The sequence below is a fragment of the Carex rostrata genome, chromosome 19, assembly GCF_964058835.1.
Source record: "Carex rostrata chromosome 19, lpCarRost1.2, whole genome shotgun sequence".
Lineage (NCBI taxonomy): Eukaryota > Viridiplantae > Streptophyta > Magnoliopsida > Poales > Cyperaceae > Carex > Carex rostrata.
Window position 1 is genome coordinate 567,047 of NC_135936.1, and position 17,306 is coordinate 584,352.

At 30.9% G+C, this 17,306-nt stretch overlaps 1 protein-coding gene across 1 annotated transcript; it reads right to left on the bottom strand.

The window, feature by feature from the left end:
* Positions 1–13,707: 13,707 nt before the first annotated feature.
* LOC144571705 (EG45-like domain containing protein) lies at positions 13,708–15,834 on the bottom strand. Its single transcript, XM_078321066.1, has 3 exons — positions 15,494–15,834; positions 13,936–14,218; positions 13,708–13,799 (listed from the first exon to the last, which is right to left on the bottom strand). Exons 1-3 carry the CDS (start codon positions 15,603–15,605, stop codon positions 13,793–13,795), a joined length of 402 nt encoding a protein of 133 aa, XP_078177192.1. The 5' UTR covers positions 15,606–15,834; the 3' UTR covers positions 13,708–13,792.
* Positions 15,835–17,306: the final 1,472 nt, after the last annotated feature.

Here is a 17,306-nt window from a genome sequence, read left to right on the forward strand (position 1 = left end):
CTTAGTTCCCCCTCCAACAGACCAACACATAGTCGGTTGCAAATGGGTCTACCGAGTCAAAAGGCATGCCGATGGCACGATTGAGCGTTACAAGGCTCGTCTCGTGGCAAAGAGTTACAACCAACAAGAAGGTATCGATTATTTTGATATGTTTAGTCCTGTTGTTCGACCTACAACCATTAGACTTGTTCTTTCTCTTGTTTTATCCCGTGGTTGGACATTACGCCAATTAGATGTTCAAAATGCATTCTTGCATGGTGACTTACATGAGAAACTTGGTTTCAAATCCTCTCGCTATGACCCATCCCTATTTATCCTTCACTCTCATGCCCGAACCATCATACTTTTAGTCTATGTTGACGATATAATCGTCACGGGTAGTCATCCTGAATTCATTATGGAGATCATCTCAAGCATTCAAACTTGCTTTGCTCTCAAAGACCTAGGCACACTTCACTATTTTCTTGGAATTGAAGTTCATACTTCTCACAATGGCATCCATATATCTCAAAAGAAGTACATAACTGATCTCATCAAGAAGGCAAATATGTATCTCTCAAAATCATGTGCTTCACCAATGGTTGCTCAAACCCCTCTTTCCAAAACTGATGGTGATCCATTCGAAGATCCTTCTCTCTATCGCACAATTGTGGGCGCCTTGCAATACGCCACGATTACTAGACCGGATATTGCATTTGCCGTCAACAAAACCTCTCAATTTATGCATAATCCGACAATCACACATTGGGCAGCTGTGAAGCGTATCTTACGCTACCTTAATGGAACTCTATCTCATGGACTTCAATTCAAACCTGGCTCCTCACTAACCCTTCATGCTTACTCGGATGCAGATTGGGCCGGTTGCCCCGATGACCGCAAATCAACATCGGGCTTTTGCATCTTCCTAGGCTCTCATCTCATATCTTGGAGCTCCAAAAAGCAACCAACAGTATCTCGATCAAGCACGGAGGCCGAATATAGAAGCCTTGCATTGGCTAGTGCCGAATTAACTTGGGTTCAATTCTTGCTTGATGAACTTGGTGTCCACTCGGTAACACCACCAATTTTATGGTGTGACAACATCGGCGCTACTTTCTTAGCCTCTAATCCCATGTTTCACTCTCGTACAAAACATGTGGAAATAGATTACCACTTTGTGCGCGATAGAGTAGCAACCGGCAAGCTTCACATTCAATATCTATGCTCCAAAGATCAACTTGCTGATGCTTTTACGAAGCCTCTCACCACTCCAAGGTTTTTATTCTTGCGAGACAAGATGACACTGACAGCAGCACCATCATCTTGCGGGGGGGCTGATAAGATACAAATGGACACATCCATCGTTACAACAAATGGACAGCAACCTCACAAGACATAACGGATGACTCAGGAAATAAATCAGTAAAAGATACTCACTGCCTAGATAGCGCATTTGAAATAAATCTAAATTAGATTTTCATAATAACTCAGATTGTTATATAAAGGTAGGCACAATCTCTTGTAAATCAATCAATTACAATGAGTGAATAAAATCAAATTTCAAACTTATCTTTCTGTTTCGTTCTATTTCAAAATTATACTGGTATCATTTCACGGTCGCTATTTAATTCAATTTGGACAGTTTAGTTTAAATTAATAGTAATAGGGAATGATAAATCATAAATGTTTGGACAGTTTAGTTTAAATTTTTCTGTCTGTGTCTGTATCGACTTGATGGTAGCATTGTTGTTTTTCACGGTGAAGACTTAAAAAAAAAAAAAAGAGCTTGTAATAATAATAATAAAAAGTTTGAAAATTCGAGTAAAGTTAAGGTGTTGTTAAGCTCATCAAATCATTTGAAGAGGTTAACTTCAAATTTATCGGATCAATTTCAAATAATGAATTTAACATTGATATCGTTCGACTTTGTGAGTGATATATTTACATGTCAAATTTATAAATTTTTAAACGAATTTAATACAAAGCCAAATAAATAAAAATAATAAAAAATGAACACATTAAAATTATCTTATATTTTTTTTATTGCTCGAATTTATACTAAATTAATTCAAAAAAATATAAATTTAACATGTAAACACATCACTGATGAAATAGATCTGATTCAAGAGTTTGAATTTGTTATTTAAAATCATTCTCGTGAATTTTGAAATTAAGTCCAAAAAGAAAAAAAATTCCTAAATCTACTCTAATTTTTATAGAACACTGTCTTAAAAGAAAATCATCACGGATAGACCCCCCCCCCTCCTCCTGCCTCCGAAAATTTTAAATATAGCATAATCCAAAAAATAATAAACCAAAACATCATTTTTCGGCCAAAATTATAAAAATGGCATGGCCGCATCTAGGAAAAGCGGGCACCTTTTTGGTGGCCGCATCTAGGGAAAGCGGCCAATATTTTGGGCCGCTTCTAGGGGATGCGGCCACCCTGGCTATTTAATTATTTTTTTGTTTGATTTTTTGTTTTCAATATTTGTAGTTATAGCTGTGTATGGTGTTTAATTTGGAAGCTGAAATTTTATTTGAAATATTATATTAAGATACGCCTAAATAAATATTCCATATAAGTACTACTAAATAAAATTCTTAAAACTATTACAACAAACAAGCAATGCAATCACAACATAAAATTGACTACTAGATAAAAATATATTGCTTGCCTCTCTCTCAACTTGAAAATTGACAAACAAAAATATATTGTTATTATTAGTTTTTTTTTAAAGCTGCAATTTAATTTAAAAATATGAGTTAACTACCTCGTGCATCTCGAGCAGCTCTGTTTTGTTGTTCTTGTGTATCTCGGCGAGCCTGATGTCCTCTCCTTCTATTATGCAGTAAATCAAGCCACATCGGAATCCTATTGACTCGCCTTCTACCCAGAGTAATATTTTTGTCATTTGGAATGTTCGCTTACAAAAGTAGGCTACAAAGTCTCAGGTATAGCAAGCTATACCAGTTTAAACCTTGAATCTACTCTCGTCTAGGGTTGCAAGTGCACAACCCTATCCGTATAGTATATTAAGGTATCGATCCTCAGGGACGGTTTAATTCGATTCTAAATCACCACTTATCCAAGCTAGGTACTAGAAGTGCGAAGAGTTGGGTTTGATTTATTTATATTTCCTAATTTCAAATGAAGATTCAATTAACAGTAATGAAAGCAGTTAAAGGTTTTAGTTTTGAATCAAAGATAAAAGGCGTTCCTAGGGTTTCAGGTTTCATCCCAAACTTTGCCTTCTCTGGACCTATCATGCGACTCGCATCATCTCTGATGCGACCCGTATGATGCGACTCGCATCATCTCTGATGCGGGTCGCATGGCCCTCGAGCAGAGCTGACATGTGTTCGTATCTAAGTTGATTTCTTGTGCGAGGCTTCAACCTGTGGCTCTCACCTACTGGTATCTAACCTAAATTGATTGTCTGGTTAACTAGAGGTATCTACAACCTTTCGATAATAGAAATTTCACCTCTCGGCTACTATTGATCTTAGATCTACCTCAAATGCTCAATCACAATTACAAGATACATCAAGGCCAAATTACTAGAAGAGATGCTATAGACATCTAACAGTAGACAATCAAGAATCAATCAAGAAATCACAATCAAGAAAACAATGAATACTCAAACAACAATCACACAAGTTCAAACTTAGATCAAAACATCATTCAACTCAAAGACAAGGTTTAGAGACTACATCCTAACCCTAAGAACTAGAGATCTACTCAAGCATAGCAAAAGAAAGCATAAAAGAGAGAGAGAATAGGCAGATCATGATGAAGCTCAAAGATCCAAGGTGGATTGGAGAGGATCTTGCAATCTTCTCTTCTTCTCCAAGCGATCTCCAATCTCTCTCTTCTCTCTTGATCTTTTTCTCTCTCCTTGAGGCTTTGAATCTTTAAATTTCGGAACTCCCTCTCTGGTAGCAGGGGTGGCCTATTTATAGGCTTTTTAAAACGAGTGCTTCAATTCTGGGCCTTTGCTGTCTGCTCTGGAAATTCGCGATGCAACCTGCATCAGGTCTGATGCAACCTGCATCGGCTCTGATGAGGGTCGCATCGGCTCTGATGAGGGTCGCATCGGATGTGATGAGGGTCGCATCAGATGTCTCAGATTTCAGTAACTTCCCTGATTTTGCCCGTTTTCGCCTGATTCCTGCAAAGTAAGAACCAAAACATAGCAGTGCCACATTCTATGGATATTCAATGTAAAAGGCACCATTTGTTGGTTCAAAACATAGATTTTTGTATGGAAACAAGTCGAAATAATAGGTCTAATAAAGTGATATCATGGAACAAGGGTTGGGCCTTCGTTTTGCAAAAAAAAATAAAAATAAACCAAAACACCATTTTTCGGCCATAAAAACTAATGGTTTGGTTGTACAGTACCTGCCAGACTCCATCATTCTGAACAGGAAATAATTGGAACCAGGTTTGTCCTGAACCAGTGGGCATGCTAATTTTGGCCTGAATATCAAGGTCATATCGATCCTAATTCAATCCCAGGTTTTGAGAAATAATTGATTTCAAAACCAACAAATCAGTTCCCGGCATTTCCGGTATCACAGAAACAGGCCTGATACTATAATAAACCCCATTAGGGCCTGTTAGAACCTCACCACTAGTGTAAACTGATACCATTATAGCCATTTTGGTCTGAGTATATAAGAAAACCTAAAATTACAAATTAACTAAATTAATTACAAATACTGAAAAAAAAATTGAAAAAAGAGAGAAAAGAAAAAACTTACAGTTCAGCTGAGAAGAAGAAGAGGCTCGGTGAAAACGATCCGTGAAATGAACTCTCTTTCCAGAAAATGGGATTTTATAGAAATGTCGGTTTGGACCGCATCCCCTAGAAGTGGCCAGGGTGGCCGCATCCCCTAGAAGCGGCCGTGCCCGCATCCCATAGAAGCGGCTCAAAATATTGGCCGCTTTCCCTAGATTCGGCCAACAAAAAGGTGCCCGCTTTTCCTAGATGCGGCCATGTCATTTTTATAATTTTAGCCGAAAAATAGTGTTTTGATTTATTATTTTTTGGATTATGCTATATTTAAAAATTTCGGTCCCTGCCTCTCTTTCGGATCAATATCCTCTTAGGTACCGCACAAGATTTCCCATACTTTACAGTTTGGGATTTACTCTCAGTCCGTTTGAGATTCGAACTAGCGCAGGGGCTGTATTATTGGATTTTGAGATTCGTGCCGAGGCCCGAGTTAAGAAGAACGGCTCGGATCTACTAATTGTAAAAGATTCCTTTTTCAGAGATCTTGGAGGATGTGAATTCCTCTCCTTCTCCATTCAAAACTGATGTTGTGCTGCTGTAGTAAACTTTTGCTATCATCCAAATAAAATAAAATAAAAAATTTGCTATCATTTATTCATAAATTAATGGTGGTTATAATTTACTACAAATAAAATAGCATAAACTATTATCCATATTTCACAGGGAGTATGTGGGGACCAGAGAAGCTCATGGGTCGGAGTCTCGGAGAGGTGGTTGACCCGCTGGATCAATTGCAAAGGGAGAAGGTACGAGAACCGAGGTACTGATCTCATTTTCTATCAGTGGTAATTATCTATGCTAAACAAGATTAACCCTTGATCAAATAATCATTGGTACTATGAATACTTGAAACAGTTTTGCAAAAATGTCTCTGATGAAACAAAAAAATTGGTCTTACGATTTATTCAAATTATGTACCTTTAAATTGTCAGGACGGTAAAGAAAGATGAACATTTGCTTAGAGTTAGAAAAATATATATATTTCAGACACAATATAAATCTACATTTTTATATTTTTATATTAAGTACCTAGATATTTTGATCTGCCTCCGGTCATTATTAAAAGATGAAACTTACAATTTAATATTAGCTCTCCGATTAAATGGGTTGTCCCTTTTTTTTATTCTATGCATTTTTTTGATATTTTTTCTATGTAAAAGAGTATATTTATTTAGACACGTACTCGTTACATGTAGATGTTGTGATTTCTCCATTTTGTCCGAAAACTTTCATAAATCCCCTTATTTGATTGTCAGATACTTAATTTCTTTTCATTTTTAAAATATCATTTAATGATACAAATCCACAATATTCGTTGCAATTCTTGATTTTATTGTATGTCATTTAAGGATACAGATTCACACGTAATAGCAATAAGAATTATAGATCCACATTATATAATAGCAATAAAGATACATATCCACATGTAATAGTAATAAAGATTACACATCCACATTAGTAGCAAAAACTATACAAATTTTCATTTAACAAGACATATAATATATTGATAAAATAGTAAAATTATAAGCAATTATTTTGTTGTCATAAAAAATACCACACAAAAATCAATGTACGTATGAATTAAAAGACCTACATATATTTTTATGAAATACTGAAATTTTAACATATTCGCTCTCTTATGATATGCCCCCCTTCCAATCTATTTTAATATTATTCATGGATATTGTTGAATTTTTTTTTTCATTGGTCTATTTATTTATGAGAATATTTTGTTCTTTTATAATGTTTGTATTGCAACGTACGGGCATGATACTAATAATTTATTATACAATTTTATGAAATACTTAATATGTTTTTTATATCAAAATATTTATAGGATAAAGAACTAGCTTTTATTCTAGTTATAAAGACACTTAGTATCTCATGTGGAAAGTCATGTGTTCAAAGTTCCGATGGAAATTATTTTTGTTGTAAACTTGTAATAACAATGGTATTAAAATAATTAGATGGTTAATCTTTACTCAAAAGAAGATAAGAATGCATAATTTTAATAATTTATATCCAAAAATAAATATTTATACAATACTCTAACACTACTTGTTTATCTAATAATTTATTATTTTATGAAAAATAAGGATCAGAAACTTAAATTTCATTTTATTAGTGATTGTTTGATGCAACATAAGAACAAAGATCTACTCCACTGATTGGGCTCATTCAATCACGAAAATTCCAACTTGTACAACTTTTTTTGTTTCGTAATTATATTATAAACCCGAAGAGATTTCAAATATCTTTATTTTTTTATATTTTTATCATACTTTTATTTTTAACTTTTTAATAATTTAAAATTTAAAACTTAAAAGTCAAAATAAAACCATTAGATATGATCTATATATAATCTATATTATGATATTTCCATTCTGTTGTAGTTGTCATCAAAAGTTTGTAAAAATGTATTGATATAGATAATTTGTAGACATTTATTTTTCAAGTTATTGATACACATAAAAATAAAATGAAAATGTGATAATATTTTATGAGTGTGTAGTTAAAATCATATAGATCATATCTAATAATTTTATTTTGATATTTATATTTTAAATTTTAAATTATTAACGTTTAAAAATAGAAATATATAAGTAAAAACACAATAAATAAAGACATTGAACCTTGTTATGTAGACATATTGCTTACGGCATATATATTACGTCTGTAATAAAACAAAGACAATTTAACAGAAATAAATCTCTATAAATCTTGAAAGGGGCTTATCTGCGACGAAGTTTCAACACGCTGGGAAACTTTTTTTGAAAAAAGAAAGAAAAATTGTTGGACAGGACAAAGACAGCCGAGCAAATCCTTTTTTTTGAAAGCTTGAGTGTTGAATGTTTGCAGCCAAGCTAGGTTCTTATTTATGATTTTCCTTTTTTTTTGAAAGCTTGAGTGTTGAATGTTTGCAGCCAAGCTAGATTCTTATTTATGATTTTCCTTTTTTTTGAAAGCTTGCCTGTTGCAGCCTTGTAGCCATGGTTCTTATTTATGATTTTCATTTATAATTTTCATCTCTCAATTGCCGAAAGACACACATCATTGATTAATGAGTCTTTAATGCAAGAGAGCTAGCTAATTTATATATGATACTTACATGTCAATGTATACTACAACAAAGTAGACACTTTTTGCGAGGAAAAAAACGCATTTACGACGGCCGTCCGTTGCAAAAAGAAAAAGCTGAACAATGAGAGTATTCCGTTGCAAAAAGTCACTTTTTTATCCTCGCAAAAAGTATCTCATTCTTGTTGATGTAATAATCCTTCGCTCCTGAATCCTGATCTGTGTAAAGTGAAAACTAATTGTTCATTGACAAAATTTCTACGCAAATGCCGTCATGAGTATCAAAACCATTTATTGCAATCACAACGCGAAAAAAAATTGTCCTTTTCTGTGATTTATAAATTGTGTCCTTTCCAATACCGGGATTTATAAATTGTGATAGCATACATGAACTTTAATATAAGTGTCAATATTTTCTCAGACCAGTTTCAATCAGACATTAGACTGAATTTGATCCGATATCTATTGGATTGTATGATTCCATACACTTGGCGGTAGCTACTTGGGTATAGAGTTTGAGGATTTTTTTTTTTCAATTAGAACCAATTTTAATTATTTTAATAGAACAAACACCATTGAGTTGATTTTTTATAAAAAAGAATTCCACCGATTCTAGGGATCAATGAAGGAAAGAATAATCTCCTTCCACCGATCCCTAGAATTATTGAAGCTCTTTTTTATAAAAAGTAACTCAATGGTGCTTGTTTTATTAAAATAATTAAAATTGATATTATTTAAAAACAAAATCGAGTTCGAGTCTCGGGTGGAGAATATTTTTGTTGTCCGATTTCTTTTCGCCTTTGTTTGTTTAATTGTTTGCGTAAAATTAAAAATCAAATTAGACATGCACGCTTTCTCGAAAGAATTATGAGAACTCCAGTTTTACCTTGCATACGCACTAAATCATCAATGAGAATATAAAGCGTCAGATAAAGATCAGACGGCTAGGTTTTTCAGCCGTCGCATCTGCACTGCTACATATTGATCGTAGGATCCACCTTGACCGGTTCAGATTTCGTAGGCTAATCAGTCCGGATTTCATTCATCTGCAGTTTTGCGTACCCTTTATTTTTTTAAAGAGTAGGTTAAAATGTTCATTGATTTTGTACTCCATTATATTCCAACATCGTTATCTTTATTTTTAAAATTTAAATAGTCGATTCAAACCAGTCATTATGATCTTTATATTAAAATGTGCTTGAATACAAAATTTATAATTTTTTAAATTATTTTACTATTTTTTAATATAGATACAAAATCAATGTTTTTGGATGAATTTGGACCATTCAAAAATATTGATTTTGTACCTCTAAACAATTATTAAAAAATTATAAAAATGATGAAATTTGTTATTCAAGTATATTTTAGTATGAAGATCATGTTGAATGGTTTGAATCAATTATTTAAATTTTGAAAATAGAGATAATAATGTTAGAGCACAAAACTAACGGAGTATTTTAACACTCTTTTGTAAAATATGAACATCTCTAAATATAGGAGGATTCGATAATTGAATGCATACATCCTTTGTTTTAAATTATTCATTCGGGTCAAATTTTATGTCAGAATGCCAGTGTTGTTGTTTTGAGCAAATCCGTACAATATAAATATAATTTTCCAAAAAGTTATTAGCTTTTCAGTTTTTTTTTTTCGAATTAAAGTCCATAAATTTTCTTAATAATCAATTTTTACTGTATAAACAATAATACAATATAGAATTTATACTGTTTTCAAGTACTTAAAAAATAACTAGTTTGACACTGGATTTCGAAAAGTATCCAAACTGCAATTTTTTTTTGCGGATTCAGAGCCTAAAACCGCAAAAAAAATTTTGCAGTTTTTCCAAAAACCAACTTTTAAAAAAAAAAAAAAAAAAAACCCGCAAAATTTATTTGCCGTTCCAACTCTTTTCCATTTTTTCAGATTTTATTATTATTTAAATAGAAATATTTATAATTTATTTATTTTTTGTATTGAAATATTAGAAATATTTAATATATTTCTTCGAAAATAGATGGAATACTATATAATTTGATTTATTAGAAAGACTGCTACAAATAACCCGGATTAACATTTTTCATGCCGGATTTTTCGCGGCTGTAAGAAAAAATAATATATTTCTTTACGTGTTATTGGAAAAAAATAAAAATGCTTGGATTCTGAGTTATTGATCCCGGTTCAAAAGTCACTTCTAGGTAATACATAAAATATTGTCATCCTTCTAGTACATTTAATTTATAAAACGTTATATCTATTTTTGAAATTTTTTTTAAGTTATTTAATGATTGTTATTAAAAAGAATTCTCAAAATAGATACAACTTTTTTATAAATTAAATGTACTAGAAGGATCATAATATTTTCTATATTACCTAGAAGTGATTTTTAAACCGGGATCAATAACTCAGAATCCAGGCATTTTTATTTTTTTTCCAATAACTCATAAAGAAATATATTAATTTTTCTTACAATCGCAAAAAATCTGGCATGAAAAATGTTGATCCGGGTTATTTGTAGCAGTCTTTCTAATAAATCAAATTATATAGTATTCCATCTATTTTAAAAAAAAATTTAAATATTTCTAATATTTCAATACAAAAAATAAATAAATTATAAATATTTCTATTTAAATAAAAATAAAATCTGAAAAAATGGAAAAGAGTTGGAACCGAACAAAATTTTGCGGTTTTTTTTAAAAAAAAAAAAAGTTGGTTTTTGGAAAAACTGCAATTTTTTTTTTTGCAGTTTTAGACTAAATTACCGCAAAAAAATTTTGCAGTTTGGGTAGATTTGGAAATCCAGTGCCAAACTGGTTATTTTTTAAAATTTTAATTTTTTTTGGATATAAATAAAAAAAAATCGGTACTGGTTCGGCTAGTGCCCTTTCATGGGTTTTATGTTGGACCCTGCAAATACGCAGAATCATTCCTAACTTGGATCCTATAAATAAAGGCCATTTATTTTTTTGTCCTAAATATTAAGTTTTGATGAGATGTTTAAAAAAAGGATATTTATTAATCTATTGTTTTAAAAAAGTCATCATTGTAAATTAAAAAAAATAATGGTTTTTATTTTTTTGTAGAGGGATTTTTAACCAACGAATTTATTTTTCTCGCACTTGATTGTCTTAGAAAAAATGTTTAAACTTTAAACTCGTAATACTCTCTTTTTGTATGGAGGTTCTAAAAAGGAAAAAAATAATTATGAAAATTATTTGTGTGAAATTGTTCCTAGCTTGGACCTTACAAAAGCCAACCAAGTTTTTAAATACAGAATTTCGAAGTTAAATGCTTTGAATTGACGAAACGAGCAACGAATATTTATATTTGGCTGTCTAATTTTGCTCGGATAACACAAAACTAAAGTTGCATAAAATAAATCAAATTACAAAAAATAACCACTTCGGCGTTGAAATTCGAAATCTACCCAATCCGTTTATCCAGTAACCGGATTTTTTTTTTCCGGTTACCCAATTCCCGGATTAGTGAAATGGGTCCGGTTATTGGATAACCGGAAATGTGAAATGGGTCCGGTTATTGGTTAACCGGAAATGAGCAAAATGTTTGGTATGGTATATGTCCGGTTAATGGTGCACCGGTTTTGTGTTTTTTTTTTTTTTTAAAAACATAATTTTTTTATTTTTGTATTAAAATATTAGAAATGTTGAATATATTTATTTGAAAATAGATGGAATACAATATAATTTGATTTATTAGAAAGACTGCAACAAATAACCCAGATCAATATTTTTCAGATCGGATTTTTCGAGGCTGTAAGAAAAATTAATATATTTCTTTATGTGTTATTGGAAAAAAAATAAAAATGCTTAACTTCCGAGTTATTGATCCCGGTTCAAAAGTCACTTCTAGGTAATCTAGAAAATATTATGATCTTTCTAGTACATTTAATTTATTAAAAGTTGTATCTATTTTGAGAATTATTTTTGAATAACAATCATTAAATAAATTAAAGTTTTTGTTTTTTTTTTCAAAATAGATACAACTTTTAATAAAAATCCTAACGGTCGATCCGAACCGTTCATCTTATTCTCCATATTAATATAAAATTTGGTCTCCAAGCACATATTAATACGGAGAACAAGATGAACGGTTCATATCGACTTTTTAGATTTTCAAATTTCAAATTTGGACCGTGTGTATTTCGGCCCATATGCTACCGAAAGCACATTAGCCTATCTCTCTCTCTCTCTCTATATATATATATATATATGAGGTGGGTTCAAATGCCTCCATTTTTTGTGCCTCCACCATGCCTTCATTTTTAAAATCTTTAGTAACTCAAAATTTAAAACTTAAAAGTCAAAATAAAGCCATTAGATGTGATCTATATTATTTTCTCTATGTGCTCATAAAAAATTATTACATTTCAATTTTATTTTTATATGAATCAATAAGTTGAAAAATCAACGTCTAGAAATTATCCACATTAGTACGTTTTTTACAAGTTCTTGATGACAACCAAAACAAATTTGAAATGTCATAATTTTTTACACGTGCATAGATAAAATGATGTAGATCATATCCAACGGTTTTATTTTAACTTCTAAGTTTTAAATTTTGAGTTATTAAAGTTATTAAAAATGGAGGCATGGTGGAGGCACAAAAAATGGAGGCATTTGAACCCTCGTCTATATATATATATATAAAGTTCAAACATCTTACAACAATTCAGTTTTGTGATTTTTAAAGTTCAAACAGTCGATCCAAAATGTTCAATATGATATCTATATTAAAATGTGCTTGTAAATAAAAGTTTATATATTTTTTTAACTTTTTTTAAGGTATTTTACAAAATTTATGTTTTTTCGGTGGTTCATAATTGCCTAAAAAATAATATTTTTGTAAAATACTTTAATAATAGTAAAAAAAAAGTTTAAAAAATATAAAATTTAATCTCCAAACACATTTTAATATACATATCATGTTGAACAGTCTAAATTAACTTTTTTAAAAATTACAAAACTAAATTATTATAAAATATTATAACTTACAAATATTATAAATGAATCCTACTCATTAACAAATGCGTATACTGTTTCAAATATAACATTTTGAGATTTAACTGGATATGAGGTTGTTGGGCCCATGAGCAGGTTTTAATTTATATTGATTGAAGCCCATCAGAGTTCGGATCATATGATATACTTTTATTTCTATCTTCATTTTAATTCTACACATTATTCAAACGTGACGGATCCACAGGGATGGCCTTGGCTCAATAAATTGATTAATTTGTCACGATATTATGATATATTTAGTGAGTAAGTTTTCTTAAAATTTTGTTAGAAAGTATATATTTTGTGAGTTAAAAAATATTATAATTATATTTAAGTTAATATTATGATATATATAAAATTTTACATGTGGATGTCACACTGTTTTATGATGTAGTTGTTTCTTTATCTATCCGGATTGTATTCGTATTCTCATCTGTATTTATCCGACATCCGATTTGTATCTTCATTCGCATAATAAGGTTGACAAATATAATAATCTAATTCACATATAAAATTGAATGTCCTCGGACCAAACCTAATCTGGTATGGACTGATCTCCAGCTATAAAATCGGATGGCTTCGGATCAAATCAGATCATAAAAGAACCATTATTTCTGATTACATAACACAAATAATAAGCAATAAGAATCTTTATTTGAAGTTCGCTAACAGACTCGCTCCATAATTTGAATTTTGAACTATCAACTGCAGCACTTGCTGTGATCTTACCGCCTTCTACACTATAGCAAGTTTAAGATATTGACAGTGCTGTTTTGACTATAGCAGCGTATATACTGTAGAGTCAATAGAGTCAAAATGAAAAAGAAAAAAAAAAAAAAAATACGACTCATGCACTGTACGAAGCTAATTAAAGCATCGCTGCTAATATCATTATCCGTCACAACACTTGCTGCATTCTCATGTCCTGCAATAAGATAAATCCATGCCTTAGAATTACTTTTTTCCGCTTAAGTTTAGACAATTTCTCCTTTAATTTTGATTATGACAGATAAAAAAAGGATCATATATATAAAAAAAAATATTCAAAGAGCATGTCATACTGTGCATATTCTACATTGAGCTTCGCAGTGGGGGAGCGGGAAAGAGCATTGAATGCATCTTTAGACAAAAGGAGAGTGGCACGGCACGGGTCTTGCGGGCACTTGTCAACGACTTGCACCACGATATTTCCTTGCTTGCACGGCCTGTTACCTGTTCCACTGAGGCACCTGACAATGTAATTTCTCCCGCATGCTGCACCGTCGTCCCACAGCGCGGTGCTCACTGCAGCAAACATGTTGTTTGGAGGGAACTGGTCTTGGCTGTTTCCATTGCACTGTGTCGCTGAAGAGAAAGAACGAAAGAAAGAGAGGTCTAAAACTCAAAATTATGGAGCTTAATATTTAGATATTTTCATGAGTTTCATGTTTCATTGGGAATGTGTTGAAACTTAATTTCATAAAAATCAAAGGTTTAAATAGCCTTTATCGCGTCATAGCGGAACGGTAAAAAAAACGACGCTAATGCTATATTGCGCTGATAGCGTTATAGCTTTTATGGTCCGCAAATGCTATAGCGCGCTATTTAGAACCCTGATAAAAACACAAAATTTTCACAAGTCTTGATTTGATTAAAGTAGATTCTGATTAATTTTTCTTAACTATCCGAATTTCTGAATTTTTACTCCAACAATATATACATAGAGAAGGGGATTAATAGGAGTCAGAGCTAAGGAGAGTATAATTAAAAGCAAGGGATAAGCTTCATAACAATGACCAAATTCTCCAGGTTAATTTGCTCAGAAGGTTTTTTTTATATGTAAATTAAATCATATCGGATTGGAAAACAATAGTGAAGGTAGAGATAACAGTCTATATATGAAACAGGTAGTAGTTGATAATTTAGTTTTTTTATCAAACAGATAGTAGTTGATAACAGCCTATATATATATGAAATGTTTGCTAATATTAAATTACGTACAATTTTTTCTATTAAGAAGAGTTCTTTGTAAGTTTGTATTTGCACAGGGCTCACACTTGTAATCTAAATTTGAAAAAAATACCTAAGGATTATTATTTTTGATATTTTCTAAATTCTTTTTTTTGTAAAATTTATAGTATTGATGATATAGTATTCTTGTAAATTCACGCTTTATATATATATTTTTTAAATTTATCTGCCCAATGTACCACTGGTCTTATAAAATTACAAAATATATATTTTTTTTCTATCTGTCATTACAATAATGTTGAGTAATTAGTTTTAATTACATAAAAATTACTCATTCGCCAACTTGTTCCTTAATTAAAAAACATCAAAGCAAATATGATAAATCGAATAAATATAAATAATATAACTAAAAACAAGAACAAAAGGAGTATATAATTAATGCGTTCTTCCCAAAATACGAAACTGATCAGCAAACGAGCATTATTTAAATAAAAGGAATGCCAAAATATCATAAATATATTTGGATTTGAGGCAAGGCATGGAGCAAACAAGTTAAAAAGGACACATGGATCGATGATGTTTATACAATCATTCAGAAAAAGGAGATTAAAAAAAAAAAACACTTATTTGTTTGGTTTAAATTTGCTAGAAAGAAAATGAAGTACTTACGGATATAAGGAGGGCCATAGGAGGCAGCAGTCGCTAGGTCTCCTCGTACCAGTATAATTTCCTTGGATAATACCAGCAAGCTTATTATAGCTAGCAGCGCCATGAACCTCATTCTCCAAATAAATTTGTCAAAGTCGTATGCTATCCAGCTGGTAGTTTATATACAATACACGTATAGAAATTAATACCTATCTGCTCTCTGAAAAGGAAAAAAAAAAGGTTTTGAGTGGAGGGAAAAGGTAACTTGTAATTTTGTTTAGAAAAACCAGATATTGGTTAATCTTAAGGGACTTGCGTGCAAGATAAAGTGATATCCTTGTTGGATCATATATGGATTTATAATATATAGCTTGTTGCAACTGAGTCATGCCTTCCTGGCATGAATTTTTATTTTTATTTTTTTTATTTTTTATTTTTTTATTATTATCTATTTGGTATCTGAGAAAACCGTCAGATGCATTTTGAACAAGAATGGTTTTTCACATGTACAGCTCACGGAAGAACAGTTTTTTTCTTTTTTTGCAATTTTTATCTAAAAAAGTCGTTAATTCCCGCTCTTGGAAATTAGGTTTCAATTGATCCTGTCCGTCACGTGTAAACTGTACATTTGTAACAAGCTATATATTATAAAGAAAATTTTCATCTAGAAAACAGAAGGATTAATATAGTAATATATTATGATGCTGGAGAGCTACTAATTAACTTGGGAATTAATCTTTATCTAAACACATTTCGTTATCATCCGCTTGCGAGGTTATCAACAATAAAATTGTATTGGATATCAAATCCAGTGCAATATAAAAATTATTTTTGTTAATTATCAAGTTTTGATAATATTTTTTTTTGGAATAATCAATCAATCTTCAAATTGCATTAAGTTTTATACATAACTTTAATATTTTAATTTTTATAACGGTTTGATTAATCGCCACAGTTGTTAAATAAATTTATTGTACATGCAAACTATCCCTTTGAACTCCCTGCAAAGTTGTTCATTTTCAGAGGCAGATTTATAATTTTCGTCAAGAGGGAGCAAGAAAATAGCAAATTGGATTTAAATCTAACTAAATCATGTATCAGATAAAAAACAATACTATGATTTCCAATGCTCTAACATCTAATTTCTAATACTTTAACTTCTAATTCTAATTATTAAACATAATTCAAAAATTTATCCCAATTTAACTATAAATTTAATCCAAATTACAAATTAGAAAATATAAATTTCCATTAAAAATCAAAATCTAGAGGGTTTGCTTCTGTTCATTCCTGTAAAATTAAATAATCGCTCTTTATCCTAAATCTAATGTACAAAATTACATACTAATTCAAGTTTTTCTTTCCATCTTCTTTTCTTATTATAACGTTTTTTTTTTTTTGATGGTTAGCTGGCAAGTGTCAAACTAACAAATATATATAATAAAAGTTAATTACAAAGCTAGCACTATACAAGGTCATTTTTGTTATGACCTGTTAGCAATAACGTTGTTCAAATATGGGTTGAAAGTCAAAGCCACCCAACACATATTTTAAACCCCTATATATTAATATAAAGAATTTCTCCGCTTTGTAGATTTCAAATATATGACTTCTCACATAGAAGCCATGTGCTTTTTTCACTAGACCAAATACAAGTTCTTTATTATTATAACATTATTCTTTCGTGATCCAATTACAACATGTATTTTTGTTTAGTGTAATGATTTTACTCGTATGAAGAAAAATAACTTATACAACAAATTTTAGATGCTAATTAGAGAATTGAATTTGTATCTCTCGGCAGAGAAACAATAGTTTTTCTTTGTGTAAATTA

Excerpts from the sequence above, each read along its gene's own strand:
- LOC144571705 (XM_078321066.1), bottom strand. The coding sequence starts at position 15,605 with ATGAGGTTCATGGCGCTGCTAGCTATAATAAGCTTGCTGGTATTATCC. Across the intron at positions 14,219-15,493 it reads CTATGGCCCTCCTTATATCC|CGACACAGTGCAATGGAAAC; the intron begins GTAAGTACTTCA and ends CTTTCTCTTCAG.